Source organism: Protopterus annectens, chromosome 11.part0, assembly GCF_019279795.1.
Source record: "Protopterus annectens isolate FY-2018-M chromosome 11.part0, PAN1.0, whole genome shotgun sequence".
NCBI classification, from domain to species: Eukaryota; Metazoa; Chordata; order Ceratodontiformes; family Protopteridae; genus Protopterus; species Protopterus annectens.
In genome coordinates this window covers 429,575,908-429,602,800 of record NC_056745.1, presented here as the reverse complement: position 1 = coordinate 429,602,800, position 26,893 = coordinate 429,575,908, and the positions used below count along the sequence as shown (strand labels likewise).

The 26,893-nt window shown below is 38.4% G+C and overlaps 1 protein-coding gene across 3 annotated transcripts in view; it reads right to left on the bottom strand.

Annotated features, from left to right (window-relative positions):
* The window catches only part of LOC122814827, a 171,708-nt gene that overhangs the window by 86,791 nt on the left and 58,024 nt on the right, over positions 1 to 26,893 (bottom strand). For all 3 annotated transcript variants that reach the window (XM_044087123.1, XM_044087121.1, XM_044087122.1), the window contains exon 3: positions 22,829 to 23,155. In XM_044087123.1, the coding sequence (XP_043943058.1) occupies positions 22,829 to 23,155 (327 nt within the window). The remainder of the gene's footprint in view (positions 1 to 22,828; positions 23,156 to 26,893) is intronic.

The window sequence follows — 26,893 nt, the reverse complement described above, 5'->3', positions numbered from 1 at the left end:
AGTTTTCAGGTTACTGCTGAATTCAGGGCTGTGTTACAAATCTCTGTGTTTGCCCATACGTTACTTGGATAGAAGGAAGTTCTCTGTTCACCTGTGAGAGAGGGGCGCTTTGAGCAGCCTATCTGTCCCTGGAGGAGTGGTTTCAGCACAGAAATTAGTAGTTTATTGGCCATTTTGGGTTCATTTCTATCTCTTTAATTTCCCTGCTATAAATACCATATTTGCCCGGTTTTGTGTGCCGGGCAGCGCCGGTTAGTTAGGGTAAAACTATTCCCGGCTCCACAAAGTCTCCTCTTCAATTTTTCCCTTGGAACTAGACAAACTTTCAGCTTAAGCACTCAAGCCATTCATTTCTCAGCTCGGCACTTGCTCAAAACTTCTAAACCCTAGCACTAGACCTGCCTGTACTGTACAGAAGGACAAGGCTCTCTATTCGACCTTACCTGCCATCTAGTAAAACAGTTCACTGTACCTTTCCAGGCATGTCCAAAGGGCAGTTTCAGGTGTACTCTCCAGTCCAACTGGTGAATCTGGGCATTTTGAGGCAATGTTACAACTGCCTCATGTACACAGACAACCCGCTCCTCCTACCACCAAACACTAATACATGCGAGAGATGCAGTTATACAGCCAAACTGGAGGCTAAGCTCTCTCAACCCAAGACTGGATTAGACAGTCAAGAGGAGAAGGGAAATACTTCCATCACACCACCAGTCTCACACAGACCCATTAAAGGAGCACTGCCAAAAAACACACATAAATACATGAAAACATACTCGGAGGCTCTAAATAAAAATCTGGAAACCAACAGAGACTTCCAAAGCAAACATCCAAGCAACCTCCACCCCCATCACAAACCATGAAACACATACTTCACAAAACCAGTGTGCCATGCAATCACAGCCCGTAAGGCAAAATAACATACCCAACATACTAGTAAAAGGTGACTCTATAGTCAGGCACACTGATGTCCCACTCACTAGGCTGAATAAGGAGAAGGTTACTGTTAGCTGCCTGTTGGGTGCCAGGATCCGTCACATAGCACAAGCACTCAGGTCACTCCAGAACAAGTACAAGTATGACTCTGTCATTGTCCATGTTGGTGTGAATGACCTGAGCCATACCTCCCTGGACTACATGAAAAGAGACATGGAAGAGCTCTCTGATCACATAGCCCAGGCCGGTATGACCCTGACCCTGAGTAGCATCCTGACCTCACCAAGAATGATACCACGGTATAAAGAAAAAATTCTCAATTTCAACAACTGGCTAAGTTTCTGGTGTCATTCAAAGGGGATCCAGTGTCTGTCCGCCTGGGATGACATGCGCGACAAGCCACGCTGCTTCGCTAGAGATGGCTTGCACCTGTCACCCTTAGGCTTTCGAATACTGGCCAAGGCTCTTGCCACCCCCATACTGCCTTTTTTAGGGAAGGCTCAAAAGATAAACCCACTGCCGTAAATAGCACAAGTAACAAAAAACTGAGGGTAATGCTATTCAATGCCAGAAATCTAAACCTCAAAATGCACACACTCGAGGCACTCCTCAGTATGGAGAAAATCGATATATGTGTAGTAACAGAAACATAGTTTAAGGCTCCAGAGAGCACCCCAGGCTACAACTCATACCATACATTTCGGCCACAGAACCCAAACCAAAATACAAAAGACAGGGGCGTATCCATATTTATCAAGGATACGCACACATCCAGGTTAGTGGCACAGCACGATGCTTCAGAGATCATCCATGTGCAGCTAACAATGGGAAAAACTGCAATTCAAATTGTAGCTTGCTACAGATCACTCACCCTGTCCCAGGACCCCCATTAAGCATTTCTGGAATCACTGGGAAACATAAAGGTCCTACCAAACACCTTAATATTGGGTGATTTAAATTACCCAAACATTAACTGGGAGAACTACTCAAGTACTAACTCCCTTGCCCAACATTTCCTAGATCTTATAAAGTCAAACGTCCTGGTTCAACTGGTCAGCACTCCCACCAGAGGTGACAACATATTGGACGTGGTCCTCACCAACATGGGTGACTGGTGTTCCACACTGGAGGTTAACCCCTTGCTGGTTAGATCTGACCATAAACAAATCACTTTGGATTTCCACATTCCGCCCCCACCCCCGGATAAGAAAACCACCATGAAAAACTTTTCAAAAGCAAACTTCATGTTACTTAAGACCGAGGTGGAAAGTTTCAAAGCCCCCATGCTGAAGGATAACGCTGTCCAAACTGCAAAATTCTTTACTAATGCATTCTATGGGCACCTACAAGAATGCATGGATCATGCCATCCCAAGCAAAACCAAGACTCACTCCTCCAAGAAAAGGAAGCCAGTCTGGTGGACTCCTGCCATAAACAAGCTATACAACAGAAGGAGGAAACTAGTACAGAAAAGAGTAAAATCCCAAGAAGGGAAGACATCCCTGATCAGTATCAGCAAGAAACTATGATCCCTCATAAAATCATCCAAGGTGAACTTTGAAAGAAAAATTGCCAAGGACTCCAAAGATAACCACAAGGCATTCTTTAGCTATGTCAATAATCTAAGTGGCAATGCTCAGATCTGCTCAGAGTTAGTGCAGAATGGCACAAAATACACTGAACCAGCCAATATTGCCAACATCCTGGCATACAGGTTCAACGCAAACTTCATCCCCCTCTCACTCCCAAAAGTGCCCATAACCATACCAGAACAATGTAGAGTCCCTGAAATCACAGACACTTAGGTTAAAACAGCCCTCTCAAAAGCCAAAAACACAGCATCAATGGGACCGGACGGTGTCCCAGGCTGCGTCCTACATGAGCTCAAAGATGAACTAACCCCTCACCTAAACACACTGTTCAAGCTCAGCCTCTCCACAGGCTATGTACCCATAGAGTGGTGCACAGCAATGGTTATTCCGCGCCGCAAAGGTGGAGCCACAACAGACCCCAGGAACTATCACCGTATAAACTTGACTAGCTTGGTCTTCAAGGCTATGGAGTGCACCATCATGGAACTCATTAACAGAGACATTGGGAACCTCCAAACACTGGACCCTACCCAGTTCGGCTTTGTTAAGGGCAGATCATGCCTCCTAAACCTGGTGGACTTCTTTGAGACAGTTTCCAAGGCTATAGATGAGGGAAAGGTGATACACAAAGCCTACCTAGACCTCACTAAGGCCTTCAACACCACTCCCCATTCTGGTTTTATAGACAAGCTCACCAGCCTGAACATAAACCCCTACATCACAAAATGGGTTGCCAACAAGCTCACGGACAGAACCCACATGGTGAGAGTTGCAGGAGCTAGGTCCGACTCTAAACCGGTTACAAGTCTCGTTCCCCAGACCTCAGTACTAGGACCCCTCCTGTTCGGCATATACTTCTCAGAGGTACAGGCAAGCACAGGAGGACTATGGCTGACCAAGTTCGCAGACAACTGCAAACTAGGGGCTATAATTGACTCTCCGGCTGACACAGACATCCTCCAAAAGGGTCTCACTGAGACGTATACCTGGTGTCAATATTATGGCCTCAAGCTAAATGCCAAAAAATGCATAGTCATCCCCTTTGGAAAGAACAAAGTACCCACAAACCACCACATATGTGATAGTCCCCTAAATACGGAAGACATAATAAGGGATCTGGGGACCCAAGTAGATAGTAATCTCACCTTTGATAATCACATTGCCAAAGTGGTTAGAAAATCCTTCTACGTGGCCCACCTAATCACAAAAGGGTTTGCATTCAGATCAAACGAGGCCATTGTGCTCCTCCACTCATCACTCATCAGACCCATCATATTGTACAATGCTCCATTTGGGATGTACCTTACAAGATACCTGCAACAGCTGGAAAGACCACAGAAGTACCTCAACAAAAGGATCACTGGCCTCAAACACATGCCCTATGCAGCTCGACTGAAGAAACTACAGCTGTACTCGGTTGCATACCACCTACTCAGAGGTGATCTCTGCCTGATATACAAGGCCATGTCCAACCCAGAATTGATGGACATGCTCCACCTAAAGAAAACATTATCTCCTCGAGCCACATGCTCTAGGGATCTAAACCTCACCACAACAATAAATAGGACATGCTGGAGGGATAGATTCCTGTCCCAGAGACTTTCCATGCTTTGGGTCAAGATTACAATCTACATTAGGCAGAGCTCCTCGCTAACACTCGTCAAAAGAAACCTAGATGAGTGGATGGGAAACAGAAAGTTTACCTCGGGGATCACTTCAGTGGCTCTGCTGGACAGAGGCACAGGAAACTAATCTAAGGGGGCAGTGAAAGCCAACACATTCTGGCTAGGCTTATAAATTTATTTATTTATTTATTTCCAGTTTGATAACCGGGGAAGTCCACTGGGCTCAAAAGCCCGTTTTCAGTGGAGGCCCGGGGAGAAAAGCTCCATGATAATACAATGAAGTAATACATTGCACACAAAAATACAAGCATACATTGATGATAATACATTGAACACAAAAACACAGCAGAAGGAGAGTAAACTAATGCATTATTCACAAAAACACTCTGAGTTCTAATAGCACAATATTTTAACAATTCTTCAAAGATGAGGTACATTAGGCAGTATACATAAGAAAATCTTGTTTTTATGCAACTATAATGTTAAGTGGAGAAGTAAAGAAGAAGGAAAATATAGAATGAGTTTGAATGCAAGAGCAGGAATGCATAGGAGAAGTGAAGTTGAGGCAAAAAGTTAAAAGGAGAAGAGAGGTCAGGAGGAAGATGGCAGAAAAACAGATAGAGTAGTGATCCTTTTATGATAGAGACCAGAAGAACACCTTAAGAAAAAGGCAAAAAGATTCAAAAGTGAGACTAAGCATACAGGTGGGCAGAGGGAAGAGCACCTAATGGAATTAAAGGGTTTGGTCAGGGAGGGGGGGGAGATAAGAAGAAGAGGGAGGGGAACTAAGGAATGAGTCTGAAGAAGGGGAACCAGGGGTATGGCAGAAAGGAAATAGGATGAAATAAGATCTAGGTAGGGAGTATACAGTTACATTTCCAATTTTGGGAAAGGTGGGAATGGAGAAGGGAGATCTTCAGGCAGATAGCTTATTACCTACCTATGAACTATGAACCTATTAAGTAAATAAATAAATAAATAATATGCGAGTGGATCGTACAACTTATGTATGTGTTACTGGAGTGTTGTACTCAACAGATATAGATTTCACTGTGATGTTGCCTGAACACATCAGTCAATAAAGTTATGTCTGCACTCCAACACTTACACTTGGGAATCATGTACAATGGTTACGGACCTTTTCACACATACTTAACAGTGGTATTCAGAAGTGCACTGTTGTATTTATATCTTGTTGCACTTACACTGCACATTGTCCAGTCATGAGACAATACAAGTGAAAATCACATAAGAAATGATTACTGTTTATATATTGTTTGCATACTGTTATCCCAAGCTGAACACTCGTGAATACTTGGTTGTCAATCTGTTGTTTCGCCGTTGTGATTGTCATCAAAACACCATACTGAGAAATGGGTTCATATGATTATAGAGTGTCAAATGGTTATTCCATTTTGGATAGAATTTACCAACTTTACCAAAGCTTTATGGTCAAACAACTGTAATATTACAAACTCTCTGATTTTATTCAGTGTTCCAATTCCAGATTCTATACCTAAAAGCTCAAGTACCTCTCCTTTGGTCTATTCTGGCTATAGCCAGGGAAGTCATCACAATGAATCAGAAAAGTAAAAATAGTTTCTCTTTTTCTGTGTATATTTGCTTAGCAAAAAGTGTATGTAACAAGGAATTACAAACTATTTATAACAGAACTTCAAATACCACCCACAAACTTTTATCTTAGCAAAAACTTACAGACCTATTAGAAAAGTTTTAATGGTTTTGCTCAATAAAAATTGTTGTTGTGGACTTGGACTTTGTATATAGTTCTATTTCAGCTAATTGGTTGTTTTGTATTGTACATTTATTTAATGTTGATGTAAAATGCAATAAAAAATTTAAAAAAGCACCATACTGAGAAGCAGGTAAAAATCACTTACACTAATGCAATGTACATGACTAACAGGATAGATAAATTATCTGAGCATTACATCATTACTTGGGATTGGCATATTGCTGTTATTTCTGCATGTCAAGACACATGCATTTTCATCCAAAAGTGTGATGCATTCTAGCTTCTCTGCAAAACACTGATGTCATAATCCTATAAATAGCTAGGTAGGTGGTTTGAATCCAACAGTGGTGAAATTTTGTCTGTGCGTCTAGTGTCAGATAAGTATAGCTTCAATAAATGGTTTGGGTTTATACAGCATTTCATTATGTGTGGCATGCTGCAAATTCATCATAAAGTGAGTAGACTTGTGATGTGTGACTTTTTTGTATGTTTGTGATGTCTATTTGAAGTTATTGTTCTCTTTACTGTAATTCCTTACGAGCATGCCTGGTACAATGATGTAACAGATGCATGTCATTTAGCAAACAATACTTTAATTACCGAATGTCATGAGATATTTATTGTCATTTCTTGTTCTTGTTCAGGACTTAAGCGAATTATCTTCTGTTATGTTGGCTTTGCCAGCATCCACACAATACATTTATTGAGTGAAGGATAACAACACTTTTTACAAGCCAGTGTGCATTTGGAGTATATGCAATATAAATCTACAAGTCACTTAATAATAAACATTAATGGTTCACCTCTGTAATGTGTATGTTACTATACTGTCATGTGTTTCTTAATATTGTTATTCACAAGGCTAACTTCAGAATATAAATATCTTCTAATATACTGCATTAAAAGCTTCACTTTAATATACTCCTTCAAGTTGGCATGTGTGGTGTAGCACATACACCATGACAGACACATTTCATATCATTGCATACATTAACAGAAATGCATCATTGTCACCTCATAGCAATTACTGGTCTAAGGTCATTTGTGATGATGAATGTGGCTGGCACATTGGTGAGGGGGATTAATCATAGTCACCTCATAACGATCACTGCTCTATGGTCATGTGTGATGATGAGTGCGGTCGGCACATGGGCGAGGGGGAATAAAGCTAAATAAATTATGATTTAAAGTGGTGACTCGTGTTTTGGTGGCACCCTATAATTTAAAAAAAATCCAGTATCTCTGGCAAATATCATACAGTTGATATTTTAAGATTATCACAGGTTTAACTTTAGCTTTCAAACACTCAAACTAAAAGTCTGCCTGCCAGTACAAGCAGCACCAACTCGCTACCAATTTTGTCTGAGCCTGGGTACAAGGAATTAAGGGAAATGTAGTCTGCTCCATTAGTGAGGCTGACACCAACCTAGGGAGCAGACTACTAAGGAATAGGATCTAGACCTCCTGCCTTACTGTCACATGATCTGACAGAACATGCCATGGTGCTGTACACTGGTGAAGATCATAAGGAAGTGACAAGAGTGGGACACCATGTAACTTGGGGACCCTGCTAAACCCAGCTGTCAAAACTGGTCTAAGGCTGGCCCAGCAGGTATAAGCACTGCTGTGTTCAAACACTTTGTTTACAATGAACAATTAATATCCCTTAAAGCAGCATAATAGGAATTTGTCACTCTGATTCAGATAATGGAAGCCATGCTTTCCAGTCATGCACCTGCATACGTCACAATCATTCGACACGTACATGTTGTCATACAGAAGTACAGAGTCAGTGGGTACTATCCTGCCAAGTCCCAGAACCATGGTCACCAAGACTGAGAAATACATTGAAAATAGCTTCAGGTGTACATGTAGAAAAAACAGACAAGAGTTTTCATTTTTGCATAGTGTAGTCAATTTAGGACAACCTCCTAAATTGCTTTTACAAACTCTAGTTGTAAAGCATGTAGTTAAGAGTTTGTGAGTATCCCCATAATCACCAATGTCCTCTCCAGAAGCTCAGCTCCACAGCTCCAGATCAGGACAAAGGTCAGTCAAATGTGTGGCATCTGGCTCCAGTACCACAAATGAGTGTAAATGTAAATCCATCTAAATGTTGCAGGCACCTTTCAGCCATTTCCATAAACTCTGGCTCCTTCCCCTGACAAATAATTGACATTACAATCCCAAAGAATCTCAGTCCATTACCAGAGTATCTAGTCTTTCTTAATCTGTCTAGCTCTTGTCTCCAACTCGAGCCGTGTGGATTGTGAGTCTACATGGTGATTCCATATTTGTAACAGGTGATAACTTGATAAACACAACAGTTAATAGTTAAGCTAAAGTGACAGCTACACATTATAACATATATAATTAGGTGGCAAGAAAAACAAGTTCAGTGTTAAAAACTGTTATGAAATAAGTAAAGCAAACAGCAAAACCATAAAAAACAACACAAGCAAAAGAGATAAATCTATAATTGAATAAAATTACTTACAGTGTCTAATGTGCAGGTGTATATGTTAACTAAATTCTAAGTAAGCCAAGCATGAAGAAGAGATCTACACAGATATCAGAAGACAGGAAAGACTGCAGCAAGACAACTAGAATGGGAGAGAGAAAAACTGACAGTAGGACAATGTTCAGGGACTGAAGAGAGGTAGTAGCAATATAGACATGAAAACAGAGACGAGAAGGTTGAATAGTATGCAAATATGGAAGGGTGGATGGAAAAGAGATTTTTAAGATAAGTCAAATGCAAGGGATGGCAGGGAAGTGTGCTCACTCCTACACAGGATGAAATAATAGAGCAATAATGATGGTTATTTAGCATAATATACATGGACACATACACACACACACACACACACACACACACACACACACACACACACACACACACACACACACACACACACACACACACACACACACACACACACACACACACACACACACACAGGTGTGCTCTTCTTTATATTCAAGCCGTATGAAAATTAAAAGTTTAGTTGCTACATTAAGCAGGGTTATTCAAAACACCTCTCAAAAGCAAATAATATCTTACAGTTCATAGTCCTTTTCTGGTCATAAATGTTGAAGAAAATATGTCTGATACAAGATTTTACTCCTTTCAGGCCTCAGCTGTGCTCCTCACCAGTACTTTCTCTTTTTGTCTAAAGAGGCCAATAGGTCCACTGCTCATTTGCATCTTCTCCAGGGCCCTACCTGTTGATGTCTCCAAAATACATTTCACTGCTAGAGAGAGCCACATCTTTCTTTGTTTTTTCTTCTTGTCTCTCTTTCTCTGTGTCTCTCACTCTGTGTGTGTGTGTGTGTGTGTGTGTGTGTCTCTCTCTCTCTCTGTCTCTCTCTTTGTCTGTCTCTCTCTCTGTCAGTCTCTCTCTCTGTCTGTCTGTCCCTCTCTCTCTCTCTCCCCCCCCCTCTCTCTCTTACTCTTCCACTTATAAGGAAAGGAGGTCTGATCTCCTTCACTCTTGGCAGGAGTCGATCTTCCTCCCAGACTGCCTTAAGACTGCAGCTTCTAAAACCTCAAAACAGTCTCTAGAAGGCACTATGCTACGATATAAATGCATTTTTAAACTTCAGCAGATTAACACAGCATTTTGTCTTACTATGCAAGAAGGCAAAAAGTGTTTAGTGTAATGGAGGGGGGGTCTCATTCACAATTAAAAAAAAAATAAACATGCAGAAACTGTAGGCCTCAAGTCCAGATTTGTTGAAGCACCAAATTCATTTTCTTCTCAATAAAGTACCCTTTGAATCAAAATGGCCATCTCTCTGCAGTTATTTATAGGAGACTTACATGAGACAAACATACCAAGCATTCAGTCTGATGTCTTTAAACAACCAAGCAATCAAGAGTCAAACAGCAGCAGGCATGGTGACTTACTCTTGTTCTTTCTACAGCAAAATGAAGATATAGTGCTAATCCTCACAGTTACTTCTTTAATACGAGTAATGCCATTTTGAACAGGCAAGCTAGTTGTGCCTGTGACAGTTAATCCTTTGAAGTAAAACAAATTACACAACATCTGATGCTATCAACTTTGCTTGTATAGCTGTGACATTTTACATTTCATCTACTCTACCTCCTTAGCATTTTTAATTGTGACACCTTACTGAATTATACAATTATAGTACTTTTTGTTGTAGTCTTATTTTATTTACTTGGAATTTATCTTGCAGTGGTCATGCTCTGCTGGTTTGACTGATTACTGGTGTATCTGAATGATGCACTCTTAGCTCTTCTCCTGTCCCTAGTCCCTAGCCACCCTTAGAGATCCTACATTATGTACTTTTATTTTATTGAAAGCAAGCACTAGTAATTATCTACATACAATCAAAAATCGCTTCTTAAAAATATATTACCTAATTCTTGCTGACATATTTCAGTCAGTACACAGTTTCCAGCACTCAATAACATAGTATGTTAAGATGACAATATAGCAAGCTTGCTTTTTTAAATTAACACATATTACAGTGACAGTTCTTACAACAACTCTTGCACTACCTTTATTATTGCTCCACAATGCTTACTACTAAACTATTACCCCAACTTACTTAGCTATATATAATCCTTTTACACTACCAGTCAAACATTTATGTACAACTATGTTATAGTATGCTGGACATGGGATAAAAATTGTCTGCAAGTAACAATTAAATTACATTATTTTGGTGGCAGACGTATTACCTGCCAAAAACTCGAAGTCATAAGAATAACCAAAATAACTCTCTCAATAACATTCAATGTAATACTCTTAAGAACTGGATGCTTAAATGTTAATAATATTAATAATTAATTACCCCAATTAGAAATCTAGCTGCAAAAACAGAATCCTAAATTTGTGAAAAAAGTCACTAAATTTTGACTCAAAGATGACAGATGGGTAACCTCATAAATGACACAATGTTATGCAGTCTTTAATGACAATAGCCCTGTTCCTAGACATGGTAGGGGAGTTCTATCCCTTTGTAGAAAATATGCCATACTTTCCCCAAAGCCTATAGACAGAAGTTGATCAAACTGCATAATTACTAAAAAACAAGAGATCATACAAAGATTTTAGTTGCTTCTCTATACACACCACTTCCTGGGAACTTCAAAATCATTGGAGGCGTACAACATATAGTATCAACCCTAGGCAAGCATCATATCTAATAATTCCAGGTGATAGAAAGATAGACCTTACCCCAGTAAACAATAGACCAGGTGCACTAATTACTAATATACTAGAATATATAAAAATAAATATAGAAATTCAACCAAATATTTTCACAGATCACAATCCCATGCTTTCAACATGGTCAATAAAATCCAAAAAACTTACAACCAGTCTATATCCATTAGGAAAGAAACAGAATCATCTGGATATGAACTGATAGCAGAGTTATATATGATGAGTTCCAGTGTAAAGTGCAACAAACTGCTCTATAGCACTTTTATTATTTTACAATATAATGTCTAAGATTTAGATACATTATTCTCACTTAATACTAGAAAACCAAAGGACAAACAACTGTTTGATTAGATTCTGACTTACATCAACAAAATACTCATAAATGTAAAGCATGAAAAATGTGGAAAAGTGACGCAAACAATACTAACAAATTTATCACTTACCAAAACCTAAGAATTGATACAGGTACATTAAAATATAATTATTGTAGGAAAACAGAAGGACACTCTGGGCAATGTAACACATGAACCTTACCTCATCCAAAATATTTGTATTTTTATGTTAGGAAAACCTAATCCATGCTGACTTACTGAATGATATAATTGACAGCAATATTAACCCTCTCAAGCCTCCTGTTGCCTCATTCATACATATTAAAGAACCCATCCCAAACAAAACTCACGTCAAATGCCGCCAACCCTTCATTCTATTTCAAATCAAGCTGTGAAAAAGGAAAATAGTCAAAAATCTTGTGCCTAAAATGTACCATCAGCATAATCACAAAGCACAAACTATTCACCTGATGACATTCGACCTTGAAAGGGAAGTAATTTGCAAATCATTAGCTTCTATATTCAGTCTGTTTCCGATTACAAATTTGTTGTTGCAAGATGTCTTACTTTGTAAATAAATTCATCGAATGGTCATAGTTGGCCAGTATCGTGAACAAAATCAAACAAGCTGGGGGGCTTTGCCCCACCCCCCCAATGTGGGGGGGGGCTGTACCTCCCATACCCCCTAACTATATACACCAGCTCCAAGATCGCACTACAGTGGGGAATAGGACAAACTTAAAACATTTCCTTCACTTACCTTACGCATCGCGGTACTTATAAGGTTGTTGGGTAACTATGGCCATTTGATAAATTTATTTTCGAAGTAAGACGTCTTCAGTAATTTATGTTTAGGGGTTTTATATACTATAATTAGCCAGTCAAGGATATTTTTTCGATAACCAAACATAGACCCTGATTATATACCCCATGCCAAAATCTCAGTTGCAAAATCCACCACCAGGTATTGACATATAGCTGCAATCAATCGCCTTGCAAAGATTTTTAGAAAAAAAAAATAAACTATAGCCACATTCTAGACTATGTCCAGAAAAATTATATATTTTCATATATACAGTGACAGAAATATAGTATTTCTGCATTTTATACATGCTAACAAATGAAACTGCGCTAAGAAAAAGGGACAACAAAGAATAAATGCAGTTAATGGGAGGTATCTTTGCTGAATTAAAAAGAGGAGTTGAGACAGCCTTTTCCACAGAGTACTTTTTGAAAAAAAAACTACAATAAAGTTGTTTCTCACATGAAACATGGGGTTAATGTTCTCACTACTTAAAAACAGGACATGTAAGCTGTTCCTAACAACTAGCAGTGTGTGTGTGTGTGTGTGTGTGTGTGTGTGTGTGTGTGTGTGTGTGTGTGTGTGTGTGTGTGTGTGTGTGTGTATGTGTGTGTGTGTGAGAGAGACTATCTGCATGTTAAGTATTTATATCTGCCACTGTGTATGTGTGTGTGTGTGTGTGTGTGTGAGTGTGTGTGTGTGTGTGTGTGCGTTTGTGCGTGTGTGTGCGTGCATGTGTGTGTGTGTGTGTGTGTGTGTGTGTGTGTGTGTGTGTGTGTGTGTGTGTGTGTGTGTGTGTGTATACATGCACATGAGCATGCACATATTTAGGTGCATGGGCAAAACAGCATTGCATATATATATATTGGTAGGGGGACACTACTGCAGTTAATTCAAATTGCACTATGTTCAATTCAAAGTCATGCTAAGCCACTAATGAGCTTTCACTCCATGCAGAATTTGCATATTTCTGAATTTCTTTCTATCATTGTAGTGCAATCAGGGCTCACCAATGAAGCCGTAGTAATAATGCCATAGTGATAGTATCTCTGAATCACAACCTATGTATGCAACTTTTTAGAGAATGACTGAATAGCCTATATCTACTGCAGTTCTGACAAACCTTTTTTAATCTTTAACATAATACTGTCTAACATATGTACTAATATTATATTATTTAAAATTTTATAAGCTTATAAATAAAATGTAGTGACATTGCTAAATATGGACAAATTTATAATTGTCAATATAGCATACAGATAGGCCATGTATTATCATATTAACCTAATCGTAGTATAAATAAATTCTATACTGTTATCCAGAAAAAATTGAAAGATTCTGTTTATTATATAATTTTGTGCTCTCTTTGTGCTCTGTATACCTTTTAATTTCACATGTAACTTTAGGTTTGATGCTGGAGACTGTTGGGCAGAGCTCATTCTGGAAAAGGGTCCTTGGACCAGTGTATCTACCATGCTAAATACATCTGTGAAAATGCTGAATTATCTGTTTTGGTAATGACTGACATCTACATGGGGGAAGAAAGTAGAGTAATTGTGAGCTGAATCCATTAGTAGAAGTAAAATAAATAAGATGTCAATGCACTGGTACAAAATGGTATATCTTGCCTTCAAAAGGAGTTGTTCTTCATAATAACAAGAAATCGGTAAGTCCTATTTTACCTAAGGAGGTGACAGCGTCCTAGATGGCGGTCTCCCAGAGTACCATATTTTTACTGTTTACAAGAGAAAATTGTTCAGGCACATTGACTCTATGCGAGTAACATCCCTTGCTTTCCTGTTTGATAAAAGGTATATCCAGAAAAGGTAGATGCCCGGAGTTGCAAATGAATATCTGTCAATAAACAAAACTCACGCTATTTTCTGCATGATGGAAGCATTAAAAGTAGCTGCATTCAGATTTGAATAGCGTTTAGGAATATTCACTGGTTAAGAGGATAATGTGAAAATGCACACAGTAAGTTTGTGATGCAGATGAAGGAATACCTTTTGTTAATTCATGCCAATGTGCAGTTCAAATGTTTCGAATACAGTGCTACTCCGTTGACTTTCAGGCATGACAAATTGTTCTCTGTTGATCTAACTTGACAACAATATCAGATAGCATAGCAGCATGTGCTGAACTCGAATTGTCTATGGTCCAGAGACCACAACTTCTGCTTCTCTGAAAAAAGAAGATCCTCCCTTGTTTATTGATATGCATATTACAGGTGTATTATCCATATTTATGCGTACATACCCAGGATTCTGACAAGCATCATTCTAAACACAGCTCCTCCGATTTTCTTCACATTTATATATATTGGCATTACAGATACCCCTGACAGTGAGAAGTGTCTGTAGTAACAGCAAGATTATGCTAATGAGGAACAAAAGACAGACTATCTTGCTAATTTGCATTGTTTGTCTACAGTCTAAGTTTGATAGAAATTATCATACCATGTTCCTTCAACTGAACTAGATTTTTTCACTGCATTTTTCATGGGCAGCACACAGTGTTTAACATTGTTCATAGCTCATGGTTCTCTGGTTCCATTGTTGGCTGTGTTGCCATTTTCGTGAAGTCTGCATACGTATCTGTCATTGTGTTTTTATTAGTTTTCAAAGGCATCTCGTGAAGCTGCATGCGTATCTGTCGTCGTGTTTTTATTCATTTTCAAAGGCATCTCAAGCTGCCTCCCTCCCACCTCCCAAAGTCATGTGACAGGTGAACTGGCAAACCAATAAATTATCCTTAGCTGTGAAAGGAGTGTGCATGGATGTAAAGTTAAAGTTCTAATTTTGCATGCGTCCAGCTCCAGTCATGCCATAAAGGTGAATATTAGAAAATCCTTGATCTACAAAGATCAAACAATTCCAGTGTCAGTGTATCCCTTTTCTGGTCATCTCTAATTCCATGCACAATTTTGTCTGTGATCAATGAATCAACCAAATTATTTAACTCTCAATTCTATCCTCTGTGTTTAGATCAGCTGTATATACAACTGTTGACTCCTGAAATCCTTGATTTCTAGTGAAAAAAAAAAGAAAACTAAATGGTATGCATGCGTTGGGCTCATTTTTGGCTTGTAATGGCATTAGAAGTTGTGTTGTAAGGCAGAATGTTTGCCTCTTACTTTCTCTTTAATGGTAAAAGTACTGAATTCCTTTACTATTTTCTCATCTGTGACATGAAGGATTATCTTACACCACATTTGTTGAGATTTTTCCACATGCTGATGCACAGTGAGATGCAGCTTAAAAATGACAACTCTTGTAGCTTCCAAGTTTCAAAGAAGTTTCCATTAAATACATTGGAGGTTCTCTTCTAGCCACGTTGAGCAAACAGTCTAAGAACTATATCTGACATTTTTGATAATTTACTTGTGTATGAACACACAATAAAACTGTTGAGAGTAATATCTGAGAGTTTAATGTCCAAGAAATAATTAGTTTAATCAAAATAATATGCAATATTATGAAAACAAGACTAATAGCAAACTTTTCATCAAAACATTTTAGTTTTAATATTGGCCTGTTATAGATTAGAGATGTGACATACATAAAACCCTATTAGAAAGTACATAGCATGGCTGAAGCATCTGTAGGTCAGAAAATCACACAGCAGTAATAAAAAGCAACTTCTAACCCCAAGACAAGGTTAGTGTTGACACCATGCAATATATGTATATTAATATTTAAGTTTTGATTTTCTGGTACATCACTGAGGATTATAGTCAGTCAATAATTCCAGACATTATAATGTTATACTTTGTATTGTTATTCTATTAACATTTAAAATTAATTATAATGATATTTTAAAGTTGTCTATGATTTTGGGCCTTCACCCCTCCATTATTTTTAGTGCTGTGCAGACGTTGAGAGGTATTGCTGTGTCACATGACTTACTTATCCATTAGGTCTTACTTCCTCAAAGCAGGATTAACCTATTTCACATGGTTTGGAGAGGAACAAATGTTTGGAATGATTGGAATCACAACCATACTGATTTCTTAGGGAAATAAACAAAGATGGTGTAAGCAGCCCTGAACTACCCCCAGAAGTTTTTGCACATTCTCTCCTCAGGTTTAGCTTGACAGAATACTGAAGCTTCACTTTTTAGTTCTCGGTGCCCGACTTCAGATTCACATACCACTGTCAGATGAAGAGCAGAAGTCTGGATAGTTATGGTGCTTCCTACACTCAAAACTTGACTGAGCCATTATAATTGGAATGGGGCTGGAAGATGTTAATTTCTAATACCTGTACCAATAACTGGATTGGTTGCAATATAATGGCATAGTTATAGGTACCTAGTTATATCAATGATTCATAAAGTTAGATTCCTCTATATCTCATCTCCTATAACCTGTGCTCAGCTGTGCAGCAGTGGTTAGCAGGCACCTAGAGTTATAATGTTCCGTATAAAGCTTCCTCTACTATTTTCTCAAGTATCTAGCTGGGTTTGGAGCAGCTAGTTTGCCCATTGAGAGGCATTACCCCAAGAGTGTTGTTGCAGATCAATCCTAGACCTCTCCTCCCAGCCCATCAACTCCAAACACTGATTGCACCATCTTTCATAGATCACAGAAAAGGGGATTCACAGCCATGGATGTGCACTTTCTTACTATGTCTGTAGCCAGCCTCATGGAAATGGGCATCCTGAAACAATGTAGCAGTTATCTCATGTTTACTAACAACTACCTTATTCTTAAGCAAACTGACACAGTGTGCGAGAGAAGTAATTACACTATGTCTTGGAGGCAAAGCACTTGCATGCAGACACTAATATCTCCAAACAGGTTGCTAGTAACACACACACACACACACACACACACACACACACACACACACACACACACACACACACACACACACTACACCTTCTATGGATCAGACACATAGAAGATAAACTCACATATGCTGAGGCCCTTAAAAGCAATCTACCCAAACCTCAAAGGCCTCCCATACTCTGCCCTCAGCAACCTCCCAAGCACTCTACAAAGACAACACTACCCAGGACACATACAACCACATCTCATGTCATCTCAGCCTCTAATACCTTAAGGCAAACTGCTACACAACCCAATATATTGGTCATTGGAGACTCTATTGTGAGACACACACATGCACCCAGGACATTGTACAAAATGTATCAGTATGACTCTGTCATAGCCCATGTGGGTGTTAATGATCTGAGATGTACCACCTTGGACCATATGAAAAGAGACATGATAGAGCTTTCAGATTATGTGTCCCAATCAGGTGTGAGCCTAGCATTGAGAATATAAATAGAGCATGATTTGCTTAACAGTTGGCTTAGTTACTGGTGTCAAGCTAAGGGGGTCCAATAATTGTCAGCTTGGGATGGCATCATCAACAGACCACCCTGCTTTGCCAGGGATTGTCTGCACCTGTCCCAACTATTCTTTTGGATATTGGCCAAAACATTATCGACTCCTATAGTACCTTTTTTTTAGACAATTCCAATCTAAGAAACCTTCCTACATAATAAATTGTATGCAAGAAAATCTAAAGGTGTTACTGTTCAATGCTTGGAGTCTCAACAAGAAGCTCCACTCCCTGGAAGCACTTCTCACTCTGATGAGTGTTGATATCTGTACAGTTACTGAGACATGGTTTAAAGCCATAGAGGGCACCCCGGCAGTACAAGGCTGTAATGCTTTCCACATATTTAGACCAGCTACTGCACAAGATAAGAGTTGGAGATGTATCAATCTACGTAAACAATTAAGTACATCTCCAGAGCGGTCAAATAATATGCCATGCTTGAGCTATTCCATGTCCAATTAACCTTAGGTGAAGTCCCATACCATACCCATGCTAGCTATAGGTCTCTGTTTACAACTTGGGATAACCATACCATGGACTTGATTGTACTAGACTCACTCACAATTCAACCCAATACCATATTTATGGGTGATTTCAAACATCCCACCATAAACTGGGATACATGCACAACCACTAACATGCAGGTTCAAAGATTCCTGGGTTTTGTCAGTTCAAACACCCTGAAACAGCTGGTCTGAAGAGCTACTAGAGGTACAAATATCCTGGATCTGGTACTCAAAAATATGAAGGAATGTTGCCCACCCTGTGTAATGTCTTCACTGCTCTGATCAGATCATAAAGCAGTCACCCTTGAAATAACTATGAAGGTTGAACTCCTAGCAAACTCCAGAACCTTTAAGAGTGATGGCATGGTTAAAATCAAATTCCCCCCAAATGCAGAGAACATGATGGCCTGTGTGGAAGTATTTTTGGTAACCCAATGCAACTATTTACATAACTACATAGAAAGAGTAGTACCAAAATGAAATAAACTCAGGAAAAATTCAAAAACAAGCCCCCTGGGTGGGTCCCCAATATAAATAGTTTGACAACAAAAGAAAAAAAAATCCTGTGCAAAAATAGGAAGATCTATGCCCAAAAGACAAAAAAAACTCCCTCATCAGTCTTAACAAGCAAGTCACGAGAATAATCAAGTCCAACAAAGTCACCTTTCAGTCAAATATAGTCTCTCAGGATAAGAATAAAAATAAGTCAATTTTCAGTTACATACACAAACTTAAAGGGAACACCCAACAGTGTGCTGAAATAATAGCAAATTGAACTTCCTATACTGAACCAGGGTATTTAGCAAATGTGATGGCCAGTAGATTTAGCACCAATTTCACCCTCCATCTTCCCCAGAGTCCCCAAAAATGACCTTCTACAATTTTCCTCCAACTATCACTAAAGAACAGGTCCTCGCTGCACTGTCCAGAGCTAAAAACTCTGCATCAATGGGATAGTAGACATGATCCCTCCAAAATCATTTAAAACATGACCTGTCAGGTCCACTAGAATCTCTATTCAACAAAATACTCTTGGCAGGCTTTATTTCTAGAGAATGGAGGATTGTAACAGTCATCCCTCTACACAAAGGCAAACCATCAACACACCCAAGGAAATATAGACCAATAAGTTTGACTAGTCTTATATGCAAGGCCATGGAAATAATTATCATGGACCTGATAAAAAAGTCATAAGAGCTCTTCGAACACTGGACCTATCGCAGTTTAGTTTTGTCAAGGGCAGGTCATGCCTACTAAGCTTGGTGGACCTTTTTGATAAGGTCACTAAAGCTTTGTAAGAGGTCAGCATTGTACATACTGCCTACCTTGACCCAGCAAAGGTATTTGACACAATTCCTCACTTGGGTATTATAGACAAACACAAATTTCAGCATAAATTGCTATGTCACTTGATGGATAGGCAAATGTCGCACAGATAAGACACAGAAGTTAGGGTTGGTGAATCCACTTCCACTAAGAGGCCTTTTAATAGTGGTGTCCCACAGGGCTCAGTACCAAGACCAAATTTGTTTAGAATATACTTCTCTGAAGTCAAGGCAAATATAGATGGCCTTTGGCTGACCAAATTTGCTGATGACTGCAAGATGGGTGCAATCACTGAATTGACCAAAAATGTAGATATCCCCCAGGAGTGTCTGACATATATAGATAACTTGTGCCAGAACCGTGGCTTAAAATTCAATCAAAAAAGCATAATTATACCCTCTGCCTACCTTGACCTGGTAAAGGTGGCATTGGCCATTTTGGTAGACAAAACGTTGAGCTCTCTTAATGAAACGTGTACCCTCTTATATAAAAAAGATACAGTTGATTTTGTTGACACATTAAAGGAACTTGCAGTTACACAGGAAATGTGGTCAATTATAATGGATGTGCAAGATTTGTACTCAGTTATTCCACAGGACATAGCAATAGCATGGTCATTTCTTTAATTCAAAGCAAAGCTGAACTACCTGCTAATGAGGTGTTTTAGTGGTCAAACTGCTTGAACTAATTCTTGAAAATAATTTATTTTCCTTTTTAACAAAAAATATTACTAACAGGTATCTAGTACAGCAGTGGAGGTAGTTATGGATCTCAGTTTTGCAAATCTTTTTATGGCCAGATGGGCAGATTATTTTGTGAACCAATTAGCTTTTATGCAGTACATAGTGGCAATATACTGATGACTTATTTATTTTGTGGTTAAGGAGTTTACAGAAGCTGGGTGATTTTTCTAAATTACTTAAAGTAACTTAGTTTTTATAGTTTACATCACATTATTGACAGGTAGTGGTTCAGTTTTTGAACAGAAAATTTCAAGGGCCTTATACAGGAAGCCTAGTATAAGGATTCATATAAAACAAGCCAATGGGAATTCTTATGTTCACTACAGCAGTGCATATCCAAAGGGCCTAAAAATGAACACAATTAGAAGCTAAATGATTAGGGTCTCGAGCTGACCTGTGAAGAAACAGATTTTGAACAAAAGATGAGAGAATTTAAAAACATGTATACACAGACAGATTACTCTAGGTAAAAGGTAATGAAATTGTATGGCAAGTGAAGAAAGAGGGGGCAGGGAAATTCAAACCCACATTATTTAGGGGTGAAGATGAAATGGAACCAGCATATCGATGCTTAATGACTAATGATTACAAATAAGTCAGAAACCTGGAGATGGGGATACAATTTAGTGTGGACAGTTTCACTATTAAAAGCATTATAAGAAACAATTGTAAGATTCAGAAAAGTAATGCAACCAACTCTGTGCCTGTGGATGAGAACCCTTATTTTTATAACATTAAAGGTGTCAAATTAATAAGTTTATTAAAAAGGAATGAACTGAGTGGGAGAGAGTCTGACAGAAAAAGAAGGAAACATATGCTTGCATTTTTTGTGACACTGGCAGGTTCATTGCTAATAGTATATATTACTGTCATAAGGAAACAGGGAAAACATATGGCACTAAAGAACATTTCAATTGTGCTAGTAAGAATGTTGTTTATGTTCCTGTATAATGCTTTTTATTTTGATAAAATGGGCAGGAAACTTCAGTAAAGGATACAAAATCATGTATATGGTATAGAGCATAAAGATAATCATTATACAAACATTCCACATTATGTACACATTTTAAGAAATCTGTGTTTTATGTGATGAAGAGTTTAAGTACTTCTGAAAGAAAAGGGAATGTTGCATTATGCTTGACGGGAGGGAGCTGTTCTTGCAACTTGAGCTGGAAGATAACATTCCCCTTAGCTTGAATGAATTTATTAGCATCAAGCCAGAACTGAAAAATAAGAGATTGAAGGAGCAATATTCCCACTGTGGGTTATGAATTTTCCCTGGTATTCTGGTTAATGCATTATCCTTGCAAACAGAAGGTCTGATGTTCAATTCCTGACATTAACTTGAACTTTGCTGCCATTTTATTTTGTGTGAATTTTTAACAGATATATTTTTAATGTATTCAGCTATAGAAAGAAGAGTGCTTATGAGCGGAAATGTAAGCTGATTGGTGTAAACTGAACATGTGATTTGCAACAAACTTTATTGAAACTTACTCATGTTTTCAAAGTTTATTTATCTGAGTCCAGTGTGAGTGAAAAGATGAAAGTGCTAACTGATAAACCATTTTTTTAAAGTTACCCACTGAAATGTACTATTACATTGTCTAATGGGAAAAATCAGATGACTGAACATACAGGCTTTTTTTTTCAATTCAAGACTGTGGTACAGTGGGATTAGGGAAGTTGCCTTTCCCTACTTTAATGCAATCTTGCAGTTGTTATATATAATTAGAGGAGAGTGTTGCAGTTGCAATGGGGCTTTCCACTCACAAAAGTAGTTTATTTTTGACATTTTTGATAGGCTACTGTTCAACCAGTTGTGGTTGATAAACTGCCTTTTGATTTGTTGCATTTTTAAAGTTTTGATATATATCCACTATGCACACACACACACACACACACACACACACACATATATATATATATATATATATATATATACATATATATATATATATATATATATATATATATATATATATATATACATATCTATGGTTCACTATCACAATGTTGAATGTGGATGCTCCACAGATGGAAAAACAAATTACAGATGTTTGAATTTCCGTGTTGCCTAGCATACCATGTTTGAAATTTGTATCAGCGAATGCTACTGTGCATTCACTGATATGAACTTGAAAAACTGTATAGAGATCGTGGTATAGTGCTGTGTGGGATATTCATCCGTTTTCTCACTGTAAGGCGATCTTGGAGTTGGAATATATATACATACACATAGATGCACTGCAAAACAATGAGAAATATGCATATTCAGCTTTACTTCCCATTGTGATTTGCAAAGTGGGATGCATCTAGCTGCCTGTCTGCATCTGTATGTGATGCCAGAATTACTGCACTTCTCTTTAATCAGTAACATAACTATGAGTCACAAAAGTCTATTTTAGTTGAAACACACTGATTTGCAAAAACTTTCAATACCTACTGTTATGTAACAGAATATATTGAAATATTTTCCTAAGGAATGCAAGAAACATCAGTGATGCTGCAAAATAATGTGTTGAGGTCTTTAACTCATTCCATAGGGGCTCTCAAATAACAGCTTAATTTGTGACATAATCACGTCTTATGACCAAATCCTGTCAACTGAGGACTCTCGTTCTCTTCTAAAATTTCCAAGAGGATGTTTTGTCTTACCAATCACCTTTATGTGGGTGCTGTTTCCTTTTCCAACCACCATCAGATGGGAGGTCAGCATTATTGTTATACTGCAGGTGTAGATGTCACTGTCTTTGGGGTAGAGCTGCCGAATGTGTAGAAAGCTGAACCCATTGTGCTGCCACATTTCAACCCGCTGGCCACCGTCATTCTTTAGCCTTTCACGGCCTTTAAACCAGTAGAAATACACTTTATCAATGGTGCAAGGGGGAGGTATGAACCAACAGCAGAGTGTTAAAGACTGGTTACTGTAGAAGACAGGCAATGCAGGAGACTGGTAGGTCTGTACAAATGCAGGGCAGCTGGCTGGAAGACAAGGAATAAAAACAAGAGATAACAGAGATTAACATTACTACACATTTTCAATCAATAATTCATCTTTCAGTATTCCATGTGCAATTCAAAAGTTAACTGTCCCATAGATCTTTTTATAGTTATAGCCTTAAGTAAAGGACTGCAAAAAATGTTTATGTATTTAGTCACATCTCGTCTTAATGCTAATCCCTGGGAGCCAGTTAAACACAATATCCATTTATGTCTGTTCTGCAGATATTACATATGTGTTATAGAGGGTTATTTATTTATCTCTTTGTTACTCAGTTAGATGCACTGATCTTAAGACCTTTCTCTGGCATGACCAATGAAAAATTAAAAACAATAGACAGCAGACAATGAATTAAAGAAAAACATAACATACACAAGTGAGTATCAGTAGAGTGTTAAATAACTAAAAGAGTGATAAATAACTGAAATGTTGATACAGCAGGGATTAGTAGTAAGCTAAATGACTTGCACAAATTTCAACATTCCACAAAAAAAAAAAAATAAAGTAAAACAAAATATAACTAAAACAAATAGTCTAAGTGATACTGAAAATTGTACATTGTATGCCAATAATGCTGAAATTATTGAGGTGTGGGATGAATGAACAACCAGGATCTGGATACCAATGGGTAATATTGCAAAGAAATCATTGAAAACATGTTCTATACAGCATTTCTTGCAAAATAGCAAGAAACACTCATTTTTGGTAGCACTGTATATACATATGTGTTAGTTTTGCCAGAATAAATCCTACATAAACACAGTATTCACTTTGCATAGGCCTAAAAACGGAGGCATATTTAAGCAGGCCTATGTCTTCATTTTATATTTCACATTTTAAATTAAATTTCAGTAAGAGTAGTTTAAATAGAAATGAATTTTTCAATGAAGGATACAAATGACCTTAGTGAAATAACCTTCAGGCTAAAGTACTGATTATGATGAGATGAGATGCAATGTGTTAACAGTGTATGGAACATTTGGTATAAAAACAAAACATGTTTAGATAGTACAAGAACCTAGGTTAAAGAGGTGTGCAGAACTTGTACGAAATTCACAGTGTTTTAGTATTACGAGAGATACTTTCTAGACAGAAGTCAGTTCAGTTGAGCTTGGAGAAGATTGAGTGCAGCAGTTAATTTGAGATACTCAGACAGAGATTGAGTACAGATATTCAGATGGCAATATAAGTCTAGAAACTACAACTACAAAAGTGGTATATTTTTGCTCTCTAGAAAACACGTTTCTCTGTTTTTACATCAAGAGGACAGAGGATTTTCCATCTAAATGGCAATGGGTGATAGCCTGGTCTGAATAGGTTGGGGAAACACACTAGAGATTCCTGTATGTAGTTAGTTTATTGGCCAGAAGGCTTATTAATCAGCTTACCTTGTTTTAGTACCTTTATAAATTCTGCACAGTTGAGTGCCTCTTGGCTCAATTCCAGAAAGTAAAATGCTTTTATTGAATAATCACACTTTTATAAGCTATTTTAAGTACACTGGTGTAATCATGAATTACATATTGCCTTTCTTTCTTACTTTCCTCAAGTGTAAGTTTGTTTGTGGTAGCATAGTGCTTTGAACACTCTTTTACTGTGGTTTTACATTAGGAGGACTGGGATTTTTCATCTAGTGACAGTAGATGTTTGGCTGGTTTATCTGAGTTGGGAAGCAAACAAAAGGGCTCCAAGTGTAGTTGTTTTATTGGTCAGAGGGCTCAGTAGTCAGTTTTCTGTATTTCCAGTGCTGGTACAAATTCGGCAAGATTGCATGGAGCTGCTCAACATGCAATTGCCATGTACAGATGTATACATCTAAAAGTACATTTTCCCTTTAGTGCTGCCCATAAAATGGTATCCTGTAAAGCAGTGGAGCAAATACCTTGCACACTGACAAGCTTAGAGCAGCTAGTTGCACATTGAGTGGCAATACTGTTAAATTTAATATTTTATGCCCTAGTCTGCCTCCAGCCCCCTCCCAGAAAACCACCCTTAATAGCCTTCTGTTAACTCCTGTATGCCACACCCTTGTAGCTCACCAGTTAGGGGACTGGACAACATGGATATGCAATTTCCTAATTTCTCTGCAGTCAACCACATGAATATGAGTATCTGGAAACAATGTAGCAATTGTCTTATGTTTACTGACAACCACTTAATCCTTAAACTAACAGAAACAGTATGCGAGAGGTGTACATACACAATGTCACTGGAGGCTAAACTGTCGCATAAAGGCACACATCAGGTTGTCAAAACCATGCACACAGCACTTCCCCACACATACCATACAACACACACATCCACCAACATTTGCTGAGCCACTTAAATGCAATGTTCTTAAACAAAAAAAGAGCTCCTAGAATACCCATCAGCAATGAGAGTATCCTCAACAAACCCAAAAGCACTCAACAAAAGCAACACTTAACAGCATACATGCAGCCTCAATCAGTGGATCCCCAAATACAAAGCCGATAGGGCAAACAAACACACTTCCCAGGAATCTAGTTATAGAGAACCTCATTGTAAGACATACTGGTAACAGTCTAAACAGGCTCAACAAGGAGAAAATAATGATTAGTTGCTTATCTGGAGCCAGGATCTGCCAAATTACGCACACACTGAAATCATTACACCAGAAGTATCAGTATGATTCCATCATAGTCCATGTAGGTGTAAATGACCTGATGTGTACCTCTCTGGATTATATGAAGAGAGACATTATAGATCTCTCTAACTATGTTTCTCTGGCTGGTGTGAGCCTAGAACTCAGCAGCATTTTACCTTCACCAAGAAAGATACCACGATACCATCAAAAGATGATTGATTTTAATAATGGGCTGAGTTTCTGGTGTCATTCTAACAGATCCAATATTTGTCAGCATGGGAAGATATAATTAACAAACCATATAGTTTTGTCAAGGATGTATGCACCTGTCTCCTCTAGGCTTTCACCTATTGGTTAAAACATTATACTCCCCCATAGAGCCCTTTTTAGGCAATGCCATATTGACAGACCTACTGACATAGCAAAATCAACTCACCTGAACCTCAAGGTGTTATTGCTCAATGTCAGGAGCCTAAACAAAAAGCTAAACTCCCTCCAAGCCCTCCTCACCCTAGAAAATATATACTTTGTGCAGTTACCAAGACATGGGTTAAAGCTGCAGAGAATACCCCGGCAGTGCAAGATTTCATTGCCATCCACACTTTCAGACCAGTAGCTGTACAGACAGGGACTAAAGGTGGAAGTGCCTTGACATGCATCAATAACAAGTATACCTGTAGGTTGGTTAAACAGGATAATACACTGGAGTTTCTCCATATGCAGGTCACCATAGATAAAATCCTGTACCATAGCTTAGCAAGCTATAGGTCATCCTCTATGTCCAAAACATAGTGCATACCTAAACCTACTGGAAACATTCACCATCCAACCAAACACCTTACTTATGAAGGACTTTAATTACCCTTTTATAGACTGGAAATCCTACATTGCCCCAAATTTACAGACACAGAGATTCCCGGACTTTGTAAATACAAACACCCTTAACCAGTTAGCCTACTAGAGGCTCCAACATACTGAATCTCATACTCACAAATTTAATGCTTTACCACCCCCAAAGTCATGTCTTCCTTGGTAAGGTCTGACCATAAAACTTTCTACATCAAAATCAAAATCCACTTGGTAACCACGGTAACAGTTAGGAACTATTGCAAGG